Source organism: Lipotes vexillifer, unplaced genomic scaffold, assembly GCF_000442215.2.
Source record: "Lipotes vexillifer unplaced genomic scaffold, Lipotes_vexillifer_v1.1 scaffold511, whole genome shotgun sequence".
Classification (NCBI taxonomy): Eukaryota; Metazoa; Chordata; class Mammalia; order Artiodactyla; family Lipotidae; genus Lipotes; species Lipotes vexillifer.
In genome coordinates, this window is record NW_006784934.1 from 1,443,788 (window position 1) to 1,459,760 (window position 15,973).

At 43.7% G+C, this 15,973-nt stretch overlaps 1 protein-coding gene across 1 annotated transcript in view; it reads left to right on the plus strand.

Annotated features, from left to right (window-relative positions):
- The window catches only part of PDE4DIP (phosphodiesterase 4D interacting protein), a 144,482-nt gene extending 129,592 nt beyond the window's left edge, over positions 1 to 14,890 (plus strand). The window contains 8 exon segments of the mRNA XM_007457126.1: positions 7,853 to 8,092; positions 9,442 to 9,558; positions 10,115 to 10,341; positions 11,441 to 11,485; positions 11,488 to 11,646; positions 12,743 to 12,881; positions 13,174 to 13,220; positions 14,849 to 14,890. Coding sequence (XP_007457188.1) covers positions 7,853 to 8,092; positions 9,442 to 9,558; positions 10,115 to 10,341; positions 11,441 to 11,485; positions 11,488 to 11,646; positions 12,743 to 12,881; positions 13,174 to 13,220; positions 14,849 to 14,890 — 1,016 coding nt within the window.
- The last annotated feature ends 1,083 nt before the right edge of the window (positions 14,891 to 15,973 follow it).

A 15,973-nucleotide genomic window follows, 5' to 3' on the forward strand; every position in this document is an offset into this window, starting at 1 on the left:
CCCCAACTCTCCACCAGTGAAGTATCTTCCTAGTGTGTGGAAACTTTTCCCCCTTCACAGCTCCCTCCCAGAGGTGCAGGTCCCATCCCTATTCTTTTGTGTTTGTTTTTTCTTTTTTTCTTTTGCCCTACCCAGGTATGTGGGGATTTCCTTGCCTTTTGGGAAGTCTGAGGTCTTCTGCCAGCATTCAGTAGGTGTTCTGTCGGAGTTGTTCCACATGTACATGTATTTTTGATGTATTTTTGGGGAGGAAGGTGATCTCCACGTTTTACTCCTCCGCTATCTTGAAGGTCCCCCACCTACAATATCTTTTTTTTTAACATCTTTATTGTAGTATAGTTGCTTTAAAATGTTGTGTTAGTTTCTGCTGTATAACAAAGTGAATCAGGTATACATATACATATATCCCCATATCCCCTCTCTTTTGCATCTCCCTCCCACCCTCCCTATCTGACCCCTCTAGGTGGTCACAAAGCACAGAGCTGATCTCCCTGTGCTATGTGGCTGCTTCCCACTAGCTATCTGTTTTACATTTGGTAGTGTATATATGTCAATGCCACGCTCTCACTTCGTCCCAGCTTCCCCTTCCCCCTCCCCATGTCCTCAAGTCCATTCTTTATGTCTGCGTCTTTATTCCTGTCCTGCCCCTAGGTTCATCAGAACCTTTTTTTTTAGATTCCATATATATGTGTTAGCATAAAGTATTTGTTTTTCTCTTTCTGACTGACTTCACTCTGTATAACAGACTCTAGGACCATCCACCTCACTACGGATAACTCAATTTCGTTTCTTTTTATGGCTGAATAAGATTCCATTATATGTATGTTCCACATCTTTATCCATTCATCTGTCAATAGACAATTAGGCTGCTTCCATGTCCTGGCTATCGTAAATAGTGCTGCAATGAACATTGTGGTACATAACTCTTTTTTTGTTCTTTTTAAATTAATTAATTATTTATTTTTGTCTGTGCTGGGTCTTCATTGCTGCCTGTGGGCTCTCTCTAGTTGCAGCAAGTGGGGGCCGCTTCTGCCTGCGGTGCACAGGCCTCTCATTGAGGTGGCCTCTCCTGCTGTGGATCACAGGCTCTAGGCACGCAGGCCTCAGCAGCTGCAGCACTTAGGCTCAGTAGCTGTGGCTTGCAGGTTCCAGAGCGCAGGCTCAGCAGTTGTGGCACATGAGCTTAGTTGCTCCACAGCATGTGGGGTCCTCCCGGACCAGGGATCAAACCTGTAACCCCTGCATCAGCAGGCAGACTCCCAACCACTGCGCCACCAGGAAAGCCCCATAACTCTTTTTGAATTATGGTTTTCTCAGGGTATATGCTCAGGAGTGGGATTGGTGGATCATATGGTAGCTCTGTTTTTAGTTTTTTCAGGAACTTCCATACTGTTCTCCATAGTAGCTGTATCAATTTACATTCCCACTGACAGTGTAGGAGGGTTCCCTTTTCTCCACACCATCTCCAGCATTTATTGTTTGTAGATTTTTTGATGATGGACATTCTGACCAGTGTGAGGGGATACCTCATTGTAGTTTCGATTTGTATTTCTCTAATAATTAGCAATGTTGAGCATCTTTTCATGTGCTCTTTGGCCATCTGTATGTCTTCTTTGGAGAAATGTCTATTTAGATCTTTTGCCCATTTTTTGCTTGGGTGGTTTTGTTTTTTGATATTGAATTGTATCAGCTGTTCATATATTTTGGAGATTAATCCCTTGTAAGTCACAGTGATTGCAAATATTTTTTCCCATTCTGTGGGGTGTCCTTTCATTTTGTTTATGGTCTCCTTTGCTGTGCAAAAGCTTTTAAGTTTAATTAGGTCCCATATCTTTATTTTGGGTTTTATTTCATTAGTCTAAGAGGTGGATCCTAAAAGATATTGCTGCGATTTATGTCAAAGAGTGTTCTGCCTATGTTTTCCTCTAAGAGTTTTATAGTATCTGGTCTTACATTTAGATCTTCAATCCATTTTGAGTTTATTTTTGTGTATGGTGTTAGGGGATGTTCTAATTTCATTCATTTACATGTAGCTGTCCAGTTTTCCTAGCACCACTTATTGAAGAAACTACCTTTTATCCATTGTGTAGGCTTGCCTCCTTTGTTGTTGATTAATTGACAATAGGTGCATAGGTTTATATCTGGGATTTCTATCCTGTTCCATTGATCTATAAGTCTGTGTTTGTGCCAGTACTATACTGTTTTGATTACTGTAGCTTTGTATTATAGTCTCAAGTCAGGGAGCCTGATTCCTCCAGCTTTGTTTTTCTTTCTCAAGATTGCTTTGGCTATTTGGGGTGTTTTGTGTTTCCATACAAATTTTAAGACTTTTTGTTCTAGATCTGCAAAAAATTCCATTGGTAATTTGATAGGGATTGCACCGAATCTGTAGATTGCCTTGGGTAGTGTAGTCATTTTGACAATATTGATTCTTCCAATCCAAGAACATGGTATATCTTTTGATCTGTTTGTGTCATCTTTGATTTATTTCATCAGCATCATAGATTTCAGAGTACAGGTCTTTTGCCTCCTTAGGTAGGTTTATACCTAGGTATTTTATTCTTTTTGATGTGATGGTAAATGGGATTGTTGCCTTAATTTCTCTTTCTGATCTTTTGTTGTTAGTATATAGAAACGCAAGAGATTTCTGTGTATTAATTTTGTATCCTGCAACTTTACCAAATACATTGATGAGCTCTAAGAGTTTTCTGGTAGCATCTTTAGGATTTTCTATGTGTAGAATCATGTCATCTACAAAAAGTGACAGTTTTACTTTTTCTTTTCCAATTTGGCTTCTTTTTATTTCCTTTTTCTCTCTGATTGCCATGGCCAGGACTTCCAAAACTATGTTGACTAAAAGTGGCAAGAGTGGACATCCTTGTCTTGCTCCTGATTTTAGAGGAAATGGTTTCAGCTTCACACCATTGAGTATAATGTTAGCTGTGGGTTTGTCATATATGGCCTTTGTTATGTTGAGGTAAGTTCCCTCTGTGCCCACTTTCTGGAGAGTTTTTATCATAAATGGGTGTTAGATTTTGTCAAAAGCCTTTTCTGCCTCTATTGAGATGATCATATGGTTTTTATTCTTCAATTTGTTAATGTGGTTTATCACACCAATTGATTCACAGATATTGAAAAATCCTTGCAGCCCTGGGTTAAATCCCACTTGATTGTGGTATATGATCCTTTTAATGTTTTGTTGGATTCGGTTTGCTAGTATTTTTTTTTTTGAGGATTTTTGTGTCTGTTTTCATCAGTGATATTGGCCTGTAATTATTTTGTGTGGTATCTTTGTCTGGTTTTGGTATCAGGGTGGCCTCATAGAATGAGTTTGGGAGTGTTCCTTCCTCTGCAATATTTTGCAATAGTTTCAGAAGGAGAGGTGTTAACTCTTCTCTAAAGGTTTGATAGAATTTGCCTCTGAAGCCATCTGGTCCTGGACTTTTGTTTGTTGGAAGTGTTTTAATCAGTTTCAATTTCAGTAATTGTGATTGGTCTATTCATATTTTCTATTTCTTTCTGGTTCAGTTTTGGGAGATTGTACCTTTCTAAGAATTTGTCCATTTCTTCTAGGTTGTCCATTTTATTGTCATATAGTTGCTTGTAGTAGTCTCTTATGATACTTTATAAATCTGTGGTGTCCATTGTAACTTCTTCTTTTTCATTTCTAATTTTATCGATTTGAGTCTTCTCCCTTTTCTTCTTGGTGAGTCTGGCTAAAGGTTTATCAATATTGTTTATCTTTTCAAATAATCATCTTTTGGTTTAATTGATCTTTGCCATCGTTTTCTTTGTCTCTATTTTATTGATTTCTGCTCTGATCTTTATGATTTTTTTCCTTCTGCTATCTTTGGGTTTTGTTTGATCTTCCTTCTCTGGTTGCTTTAGGTGTAAGGTTAGGTCGTTTATTTGATATTTTTCTTGTTTCCTGAGGTAAGATTGTACTGCTGTAAACTTCCCTCTTAGAACTGCTTTTTCTGCATCCCATAGGTTTTCAATCATCATGTTTTCATTTTCATTTGTTTCTAGGTATTTTTTTAACTTCTTCTTTGATTTCTTCAATGATCCATTGGTTGTTTAGAAGCATATTGTTTTGCCTCCACATGTTTGTGTTTTTTTATTTTTTTCTTGTAGTTGATCTCTAATATCATAGTGCTGTGATTGGAAAAGATGCTTGATATGATTTCAATTTTCTTAAATTTATCAAGGAATGCTTTCTGGCTCAGCGTGTGGTCAATCCTGGAGAATGTTGCATGTGCAATTGAGAAGAATGTGTATTCTGCTGCTTTTAGATGGAATGCTCTATAAATATCAATTCCATTTGGTCTAATGTGTCATTGAAGGCCCATGTTTCCTTATTGATTTTCTGTCTGGATGATCTGTCCATTGATGTAAATGAGGTGTTAAAGCCCCCCACTATTGTGTTACTGTTGATTTTTCCTTTTATGGCTGTTAGCATTTGCATTATATATTGAGGTGCTCCTATGTAAGGTGCATATATATGTACAACTGTTATATCTTCTTGGATTGACCTTTTGGTCATTATGCAGTGTCCTTCTTTTAGTCTTTGTTTTAAAGTCTATTTTGTCTGATATGAGTATTGCTACTCCAGCTTTCTTTTGATTCCATTTGCATGGAATATCTTTTTCCATCCCCTCATTTTTAGTCAGTATATGTCCCTAGATCTGAAGTGGGCCTCTTGTAGACAGCATATATACGGGTTTTGTTTTTGTATCAATTCAGCCAGTCTATGTCTTTTGGTTGGAGTATTTAATCCATTTACATTTAAGGTAATTACTGGTATGTATGTTCTTATTGCGGTTTTGTTAATTGTTTTGGATTTGTTTTTGCAGGTCTTTTTTCTTCCCTTCCTCTTTTGTTCTCATCTCTTGTGATTTGATGATTATCTTTAGTGTTGTGTTTGGATTGATTTATTGTGTGTGCGCATGTATCAATTGTAGATTTTTGGTGTGCGGTTACCATGAGATTTTGAGATAGTAGTCTATATATATACAGAAGGTTTTTTTAATTTTTAAGTTGCTAGTCTCTTACTTTCAAATGCATTTCCAATATCCTGCATCGGTACTCTCCTCTTCTCACAATTGCTGGTTTTGATATCACATTAGAGTATGGATGATTTCCTACCTTTACAGTATGTTTGCCTTACCAGTGAGCTTTCCCATTCATAATTTTCTTGTTTCTCATTGTGGCCTTTTCTTTTTGGCCTAGAGAAATTCCTTTAGCATTTGTTGTAAAGCTGGTTTGGTGGTGCTAAATTCTCTTAGCTTTTGCTTGTCTGTAAAGCTTTTGATTTCTCCATCAAATCTGAATGAGAGCCTTGCTGGGTAGAGTATTCTTGGCTATATGTTTTCCCCTTTCATCATTTTAAATATATTGTGCCACTCCATTCTGGCCTGCAGAGTTTCTGCTCAAAAATCAGCTGATAACCTTATGGTGATTCTCTTGTATGTTATTTGTTGCTCTTCCCTCATTGCTTTTAATATTTTTTCTTTGTCTTTAATTTTTGTCAGTTTGATTAATATGTGTCTCGGCATGTTCCTCCTTGGGTTTATCCTCTATGGGACTCTCTGCTCTTCCTGGACTTGGCTGACTGTTTTCTTTCCCATGTTACGGAATTTTCAGCTATTATCTCTTCCAGTATTTTCTCAGGCCCTTTCTCTCACTCTCTTTTCCTTCTGGGACCCCTATAATGTGAATGTTGGTGCATTTAATGTTGTCCCAGAGGTCTCTTAAAGTGTCCTCATTTCTTTTCATTCATTTTTCTTTATCCTGTTCCAAAGCAGTGATTTCCACCATTCTGTTCTTCTGCTTCATTTATTCTGCTATTGATTCCTTCTAGTGTATTTTTCATTTCAGTTATTGTATTGTTCAACTCTGTTTGTTTGTTCTTTAGTTCTTCTAGGTCTTTGTTAAATATTTCTATCTTCTCAATCTGTGCCTGCATTCTTTTCCTGTGATTTTGAATCATCTTTACTTCATTACTCTGAATTCTTTTTCACGTAGATTACCTGTCTCCACTTCACTCAGTTGTTCCTCTGGGGCTTTATCTTGTTCCTTCGTGTGGAACATATTTCTCTGCTTTCTCATTTTGTCTAACTTTCTGTGTTTGTTGTCTCCTTTCCACAGGCTGCAGGATTGTAGTTCTTCTTGCTTCTGATGTCTGCCCCCTGGTGGGTGAGGTTGGTCCAGGGGCTTGTGCAGGCTTCCTGGTGAGAGTGAGTGGTGCCTGCCCACTTGTGGGTGGAGTTGGGTCTTGTCCATCTGGTGGGCAGGGCCAAGCCATGGGGTAGGTTTAGAGGCAGCAGTGGACTCTGGATGACTTTATGCAGCCTGTCTGCTGATGGGTGGTGCTGTGTTCCCACCCTGTTGGTTGTTTGGCCTGAGGCATCCCAGCATTGGAGCCTGCAGGCTGTTGGGTGGGGCCAGGTCTCAGTGCCAAAATGGCGACCTCTAGGAGAGCTCATGCTGTTGAATATTCCTTGGGGCCTCCACCACCAGTGTTCTTGTCCCCACAGTGAGCCACAGCTGACTCCTGCCTCCTCAGGAAACCCTCCAAGACCTGCAGGTAGGTCTGGCCCAGGCTCCTATGCAGTCATTGCTTTGCCCTGGGTCCCAGTGCTCATGAAACCATTTTGCACTCTCTAAGACTGGAGTTGCTGTTTCTCACAGTCCTGTGGAGATCCTACACTCAAGCCCCACTGGCCTTCAAAACCAAATGCTCTGGTAGCTCCTCCTCCCTATTACAGTACCCCAGGCTGGGGAGCCTGACATGGCGCTCAGGAACTCTCACTCCTGTGGGAGGACCTCTGCAATATAATTACTTTCCAGTCTGTGGAAGAGGGTATGGGATTTGATTATGTCATGAAAGCACCCCTCCTACTATCTCATTGTGGCTTCTTCTTTGTCTTTGGATGCAGAGTATCTTTTTGGTAGGTTCCAGTGTTTTTTGTTGATGGTTGTTCAGCATTTAGTTGTGATTTTGGTGTTTTCACGAGAGGAGGTCAGCTCAAGTCCTTCTATTCTGCCACCTTGTCCTGCACTCCTCTTCATTTATCCCATTTAGTGAGAATATTCATATAGCTCATTGCAGAAATATTAATGTGTTTGGTTAAGGCCTGTGGCCCTGATGCAACTGGGTGCATGTATTATATGGTATATGCATCATAGAGCCTTGCTAAAAACCAAAACAAATTCTATCTTTTTAACTACCTTTGGCTTCAACGTTTTTAGATGAGCAATTGTGGTCTTGTAGAATATTTCTTAGATCTCTTCTTCCCCCAGTACATAGAAACAGGCTATGAGTGGTGAGTGGAGGTAAAAAAAACTAGAAGAAATTGAGAAGTCCAGTTAGTTACGATCCCTGGTCTGTGGTACCCCACTCCCATTCTTACATGCTGCCCAAAGCCCTGATGCCTTCCTCCTCCTCTCCCTTTGATTCCTGAATGTGGAGGTCATCACATCTCCTTCTCCCTCAGCTCCTCCCCTTCTCTAGTTCAGTACTGATCTCCTGCCCTGGAAGATCCTGCTGTCTAGCCTGCAGGACTGACGTTAATAAGGTGAAATAATAGGCTTGGCTTATCTGCCAATCAAATGCCCTCTAGATGGATGAGGGTCATTTGAACCTCCAAGGAAACTCCATGCTGGAGTGTATGCCATCTCAGTGTGCACCAGGACCTGCATAGGAAAAGTGGCATATCCATCACAGGTGTGTTCCTGGGCCCCTGAAATTACAGTGGGGTCCTTGGCAGAAAGGAATGTCAGAGGAGTGTTCTGAAAAACGCTTGGAAATACTTAGTTCAGTGCCACCAGACCCTCCTCTCTCTACTTTCAGCTTACACCTGGGATGCCTGTCACCAAGTCCCTTTGAGCAGTGACTTGAGCCACCTGGTGGCAGAGATCCGAGCTTTGAGAGGGCAGCTGGAGCACAGCATTCAGGTGAACAACTGTCTGCGACTACAGCTCGAGCAGCAGTTGGATGGTGGTGACAGCAAAACCGGCCTCAGCCCCTCCTCTGTTAACCAGAAATTCCCCACCAACACTGACCCTGGAAACAAGCAGCTGCTCTTCCAAGGTAGGAAGGAAAAGGGAATCAGGAATCCCTCAGCCAGTGGGGAGGTCCCCAGGATGTCTATGGTGGAAGGGACAATCTCGCCTCTTCCACGCTCCTTAAGGTCAGGGTGAAATCGAAGATGCTTCAATACAGTGCCTTGAGAGCATGGGATTTAGGGTCAGATCTGGCTCCAGATTCTGAGTTTGACACTTATATGTTGTTTGCCTTGTGTTTAAACTCCTCAGGTATTTAAGCCTTAGTTTCCTCATCTTTAACATGGGGATAATAATAATATACACTGTGCATAGTTATATGGAGCATTAAGTGAAATAATTTACAAGTGCCTGATGCAATAAGTGCTCAACAGTTAACAGCTGTATGTATTAATGCCTATTCTTTATATTTGCAGAGTGCTTTAAAATTTACCACGTTTTCAAATAAATTTTCAAATAATTTCATCAGAGCTAGCATAGATTTTACTCTCTCTGTATTTTACATGAGAAAACGTAGGCACTGAGACAATTAACTGACATGCTAAGGTTTACAGAAGTTAAGAGGCCAATCCAAGATTCGAAGCAGAAGTTTTGATCTGCTCTCTGTGTTCCTCCCACCTCACTGTGCTCTGTCTCGGTGTTGCTTCTCTTTCCTCTCAAGCTTTCCCCCTCAGGGCCTCCCCACAGCACCAGCCAGGACTCATCTGAACTGGCTCAGTCACCCCTCCTCATCATCAGTTAAGAGGCCTGAGGTGGAAAGCAGGTTCTAAGCCACATTTGCCTGAGCAGGGTCATTTCTGTCTCTTCGTGATATTTTCCAATTCCTCCCCTGGAGGATTGCTGCCTGGTCTCCAATAGGGCATCTCAAACTCACCAAGGCTTATGTCTCCTATTCTTCTTATACTAATACATGCTTTCTAGTATGTCTCTTTCTTATACTACTACATATTTTCCAGCACTGACTCAGCAGAATGGTGATTAGAGTGCTGAGTTTAATCGCCCATAAATCCATTCGTTCTTTGATCAAATATTTTTAACATATATACTACATATATTTATACATATTTATATTTAGTTAGAAAGCATTGTATTAGACACACTGCATACAATATTATATTCAAATCCGGGGTTAGAAAAATATATCTAATAATTTTTCAAACCAGAAGTTGCTTTCTCATGGAACAGCATTCAATTACAGGAACATCTTGCTCCAAATTAAGTGGTTTGCCACTGGTTTTGACTGTGGTACATGGGTGATGATTACGTAAGAGGAGAGTCATGTTGCCTTAGATCTCCAGTAGTGAAGATAGGCTGTGCATGTGTTTTGGGAGCAGTATATTCCAGGGTTCCTAAAGTTGTGGTTATCTTTACTCCTAGACTCAGTTGCCTCCCCTCCAGTTCGGGATGTGAGCATGAATTCTCCAATTCTGGTCTTCCCCAGCTCTTCTTCTGCTGCTCATGGTTCAGAGACCACAACCTTCAATAGGACAAATGGTAAATAGGGCAACTACAGGACTCAGGGTCTAATGATGGAAAATGACTAAAGCACGTAACCTTTGGTTCTCTATGTGCACATTATCTGAATTTAGAGATTTTTCTCTGCATGTCCCACGGCCTTTAGCCCTACTCATTCCACCTCCTGTGGCTGCCTTTTTTGTCATTATTCTTCTTCCTGTGGTTTTCCTATTGCTCTGGTATTTCTTCATTGCACTATAATCTCTTCCTTCTTGAAAGTGCTCTCTGTATCCAGCTTAATTTCCTTGTCTGTGTCTTCTCAACCCCCAAATTTAAAAATTTTTAAATTTGTCCTGAATATTTCATTTGTCAATAAGGATAAAATTTGCCTCCTGGCAATTTTATCATTATGAGATGATGTAAGAAAGATTATAAAAATATAGAACCCCGAATATCTATGGACTTCACACTTGTACCTTCCAAGACTGTCATTCTTGTTTCTGGCCTCTTTCACTATTTGATGTCCATTTTGGATTGAACTGAGGATGGTTATGAATAACAGTGGATTCTGTGTTATTGTGGTTTTATTCTTCAGAGCTGGGTTTGGATGCTTCTCCAGTAATGAAGAACCCTCCCAAGCTGGAGGGTGATGCTACTGATGGCTCCTTTGCCAATAAGCATGGCCGCCATGTCATTGGCCACATTGATGACTACAGTGCCCTAAGACAGCAGATTGGGGAGGGCAGACTGCTGGTCAAGAAGATAGCATCGCTCATGAGATCAACTTGCAACTTCCCTGGCCTTGAAGCTCCAGGCACAGAGGTAATCACGTTTTAGCTCTTAGGTGCACCTTTTCCTTAGGCCCTTTCTTCTTCTGATTTTTGCTTCTTCTCCCTCTATTTTTTTTTCCTGCTCCACATCTCCCATCAGCTGAGGATACGTCTTCCATTTATATCCAGCTAGGCCTTTTATCTTCATCTGCTAATTTCACTACAAGCTCTGCTCTGTTCCAGATGTAGCTGACTTGCTATTTCCCCTCAGAACCACTGAAAAGCATGTACAGCATTGCCATCCTCATCAGTAGAGCATGTTAAGCATCAACATACACACAGTGCTGTACTGAGTACCCTTTGGTAGCTTATTATCTGCTAAAGTCATGCTGGCATATGACCATCTGTGGGCAGAATAAAATCACTTAATCAGTTGGCTGGAAAATGAGAATCTGCGTCCATATAGGCCGAATATGTGGAAGGGGTGAGGTGGGTGGCAGCCATGGAATTTCTCTGCTCACACTGAGCAAGGGGGGAGAGCAACCAGCAAGGCTTCTCAGAGCACTTCCCCAGGGAGAGATCCAGGTACTAGCTGTTGTGCTGTCTGAGCTACTGGAGATGCACAGGCATGCAGGGACAGCCCTGCCCCCAGGGGCCCCCATGATAGAGAGGGATGCCCACACCTGAGTAAATAAATATAACCAGGGGCTCCAGGCACAAAGTTACAAGTGCTCTGGGTGTGAGGGCATGAACCCAGAATCGGCTGTTATCCCAGGCAAGGAAAGTAACAGGTTCATGGGGGGGTGCCAACAGGGGATATGTCGGTGCTCGGGGGGGAACATGCCAGGTAAAGGGAGCGGCACCTCAGTCCTTCGAGCTACAAGTGGTGCAGTCCATTTGAAGCATAAGGTGTGATTTACGGAAGGACAAGGGGGGCCAGTGCAAAAATAGGGACCTTAGACTCTGGAGCATGAAGCAGGACTAGAAGCTAAAGAATGTGGGGAAAGCTAGAATCAAATGAATTCTTGCAAATCGAGAGGTCCCTGCTGAGGTCAGAGAACCTTGGCTTCCAGGTTAGAAAAGGATTTCACAGGTTTAAGCAGGCCTGTGTCTATGCCTCACCCACAAAGGAAGCTGAGGCCTATGCTCAGCTAAAAAAAAACGTGATCTCTCATTCCCGGGGATGCCCATGGCTACCTCCCCCTTTTCCCAGGTGATGGGCAGTGAAGGCATCCACGAGCTCAGGAACAGCGCCAACGCCCTTCACCACCGACTGGAGGAGTCAGCCTCCCTCCTCACCATGTTCTGGCGAGCAGCCTTGCCAAGTTCCCACGGCCCTGCGCTGGACAGCAAAGCGGTAAGAAGCCAGCATCCCCTACTGGTTCTGCCCCCAAATATCCTTCTGCCTCCTTGGTCAGCAGATCCTGAAGGTCAGGAGCCGAATGGGCAGCTGGGACCAAGGGGACCTGAGGGGGCGTCCCTGGAGGCAGACCTCTCCTCTATGGTGGCTGTTTTCAGTGCAGCTCTGACTCCATCCCCTCTCCCCCGAGCCCTGACCCCCAGGATAAGTAATCAAAGAGCAGAAGGAAAGGACATGGAGGAGGCAGAGACACGAGAGCCCTGGTAACCCCTAAATGTTCCATTTCTTTAACTTTCTGAAGTTTGGCTGCACTGAAGTTCAGGGCCATGTTAAAACATCAACATCTCCTTTCCCTTCCTAGCCCACCCCCACCTCCAGGTCCACATAGGCAGGATCACAGAATGTCACCAGGAGTCACCCAGCCTCTTGTAGCCACACCCTGGAATCCCAGAAAATCACTTACATCTGCATCTCAGGGTCAGGCCTGGGAAGAGTCAGCCTCCCCCAGGTGCTCTCAGATCTCGGACTGTTTTCTGGTTGGTGACCTTGGATAGGCAGGTTTCAGGATCCCACCCAGGGGTTCCAACTCCAGACTAAGACCACTGACACTTTAGGGGCCCCAATTATGTTAATTCCAAGGAGGGAGCATTCTGCCATCTTGTGGTTGGCAGATATATTTACAAACTTACTGTCTCAGGCCAGCCCTGTCTCCCCAGGCGTGATATCCAGGCGTAATATTCCTAACGACCAAGTCTTACTTGTGATGCCCAAGTGATATAACTATGTCAGCAGAAAATCTGAGCTCTTGATCACAGCTGAGAGTTTCAGTGTGGCCTGGAGTCAGGTTCTCTGCAGCAACAGGAGTGTAGCCTGTGCTAATCTGCACGGGGGCTTCCAGGTCCTCAGTGTTCCCACCTCATGGCCCATCCTGAGCCACCACCTGCTGGAGGGATTGAGAGGCTTTAATGAGAGAAATCTGCTCCAAAAATACTTCAGAAGATTGTAGAATCCTATCTGGAGTTGTAAAGAGCCACCAAACACAGGGTGCTTTAGGCCTTCTGACCATTGACAGAGAGCCTGTTTTTCTTCCCAGGGAGAGTCCATGAAAAGGGAGCTTCTGGAACTGAGAAACAAACTATCCAAACAGGAGAGTCTCCTTCAGAGCACAGCTGAGCATCTGAAGACCGCCAACCAGCAGAAGGAGAGCATGGAACAGTTTATCTTCAGCCAGTGTGGGTGCCCCCAGCCAGGGAATGGGACAGGAAATGGGGGTCCTTCCAGGTCCACCACCTGTGCTGTGAATGGACAGACACCAGAGAGGTTAGGGGATGGGGGAGACTGATGTGACATCTCTAAACCTCCTGTGCCATCAGCAATCGTGGAGGCAGAGGAAGGGACACGGGGTGGGGGAGCAGCAGGAGACCCCGAGCTGAGTGTCCAGAAAGACAAGCTTTAGAACACAAATCCAACGCAAGCGTGGGCCCACTGGTAATTTCTGCCTTGGGGGCTGCTTTCTTGTTTCAGTGACCAGGACACACGATGTTTTGAAGAAGGCAAGGACGAATTTGGAGGTAAGGAAACTACTGCACCAGTCGGAGCCATAGAGCCCGCCCCAAACTTATCACCGTCTGTCATCAGAGTGTGCAGGTGATCCTTGACCTGCTCTGACCTTCCAGGAGGAGATGTCTGGTCCATCTGTGGGAGCTCGGGTCCTCATGAGCATCCCTCTAGATTCCATCCTCATCAGCCCTCCACCCCAATCAGCAACCTCCCTTGACCTCTCGGTTGACCCTTACTTTGTCATCATCTTCTCTCCTTACTCCAATTCTGTCTCCTTTATGCCAGGTCAGGAGTGGGGAGAAATGCAGTTCAGTTGATTCTCGAGGTCAGAAAGCTCTGAAGGAGCTTTCAGTAAAGGGATCCTGAGGCCTGTCATGTGTTCTGGGGTTTCCTATACCACCTTATGAAAAAATAATGGAAAGATGCAACCTAATAAGTTGATTTCACTGCACACTATTGCGCTGAAAACAGCCATTTGACTTTGATATCTCTTTTTCTTTAAGCAACAACACAAAAGAAAATCTTTGGGTCTTATTGATCTGAAAGAGAATTTGGTAATAAGTAAAAACTGAAACATAAAGGGCAAATATTATCTCTATGGCAGACCTTCTCTACTTTTATTTAAAACATTAACACATTCTCTAGCAACCGCTTTGATGAAAAACTTGAGGTCTTAGAAATGGCCTAAAAGTCAAAAACTAAACCTTTTACCTTGGACTTTAAAGCTTTGCCATAAGCAATTAAGCACATTCCTAGGAATGTTCCTAAATTGTAACCTAAGAGAATGTTGACCCCACAGTATGAAAATGGGTTGGGCCATAATTTAACTCTGTTTGGTTTGTTTGTTTGTTTTGCTAATTTCTTCTGTTTTTCTCTGATGATTCCTCTCTTTCCTGAGCCTTTTTAGAAGAACACTTACAAGATTGCCTCTGTAAAACCTTATTCCTGCCTCAGCAAAGGTAACCCAACAGCCTCTCATACCTGCTGGCTTCCCCAGTTTGGAAGTATCCTTCCCACTTCCCCTAAGCCACTGGAAAGGGCCCAAGGCCTGGGATCTAATCCCAGGCTTGTCGCTAAGTGGCTGTGTGGCTTTGGCTCGCCCCAGTCTCTGTGAGCCTGCAGACCCTCATCTGTAAAAGGGGGCACTAGAGTTAGATGATCTCTGAGGTCCCTGCTGACCTGGCCCCTCCCCCTCGTCATCAAGTAAACAGAACATAAACGTTAATAGGAGGACGTCCCTGCGAAATGTTCTCTCCTTCCTACAACAGGCTGCTTCTATATATGCCTGTTTCATACTAAGCATTTCCTTTCCTGGGAGATCACAAAAGCCATCCTTTTGCTCCAAAGTGAATTGGAGAGTGAACTGGCCCCTGAAGAGGGAGTGGTAGGGTCCGGCCACCTGGTGTGCAGTGGCTCTGAGCAGAGATATGACCACAGGAGGTGGTGGGAAGCTTTTCCTCTAACCTGGTGGCCCCAGTTGCTCCTTCAGACCTCAGTGCGTCCCCTCAGCTCATCCTCGTGACAGGCTCTCACCGTGCTCCTGGCTTCTGTCACCACTCAGCACTCTCTCCAGCCTCAGTTAGCCACCAGCAGGGCCTGATAATGGAATCCTCTTACTTTGTGTTATTTTCGTCTGCAGGTGAAATCCCTAAGGGCTCTGCCGTGCACTCCAGTCCTGTGACCCTTGCCTTCCAGGAGCCAAGCAAGAAGAGAAGCCACCAGAGGTCCTTAAAACAGCAGGAAGGGTGGGCCTGCCCCGCTTCTTCGCAGCTCCTTGTCTTCTGAGGAGGATCTGGGCCCCACTCCTCCACACCTGCTGGAGGGTCTGGAAGGAGTCAGAGAGGTGGCCTGGTGGGGCAGGGCGAAAGGCAGAGGGCCTCTCCTGCAGTTGAGGAATAACCAGCCAAGGTCCACTGGACCCAGCACTAAGCAAAACAGGCATAGTTTGTAGAAGACCTTGTGACACTGCTTCTGAATGCCCCAGGGGTATGGGAACCAGCAACGGCACATTTCTCGCCTTATCCTCAGAGGGTCAACTCAGGGGAAACAGGACCTGCTTCCTAGCAATGGAGCCCCACACTGGAGCTCCACAGCAGATCTAAAAGCACAGGACTGAGCAGCGGTGCCCTGCAGGACAGTGTTGGCAGACCTAACCTGGGCCAGCGAGCTGGGTCACAGTCAGGCTGGGGATTGGTCTACCCTGCAGCACCTGAGTTATTTGAATCCACGTGGTGAGAGCAGTGATTCCCAGATGCCATCTCATGCTTAGCCTAGACCTATTTCTATTCTATTATGATCTCCAAAAAGTGTACTTACCTTACTCTAAATATGCTGTCCCATTTTGTCATCCCAACTTCTCTCTGGGAACTAGGGACTAATGGCCACACCAAGCCCATTGAAAGTCTTGTGTAAAGCAAATCAGTGATCATTTTTAAGTGACATGTGAGCAATCCCCAGTTGCTAAAGCCTAGTCTGTGTCTTCACAGTGCTTTAGAATGTGTGTATGTGTGTATAAATGTATGATATATATTTATATATGTTGCTATAGCGATATGTTGAAGGCTAACATAACTGGTGGATAAGGTCAGTGGGAGGAAATGAAACAGTCTTTTTGGTGGCTATTAAAGCAAAATATGTATAAAGAAATAAAGTTTTCTTCACCTGCTTAGTTTCTAATTTCTATACCAGTCCTCAGGGTGAGTGTGTAAAAACAGGAAAGACAGTCTGTCATTAAAAAGCTAACTGTCTGAAGCAGAATCAAAAT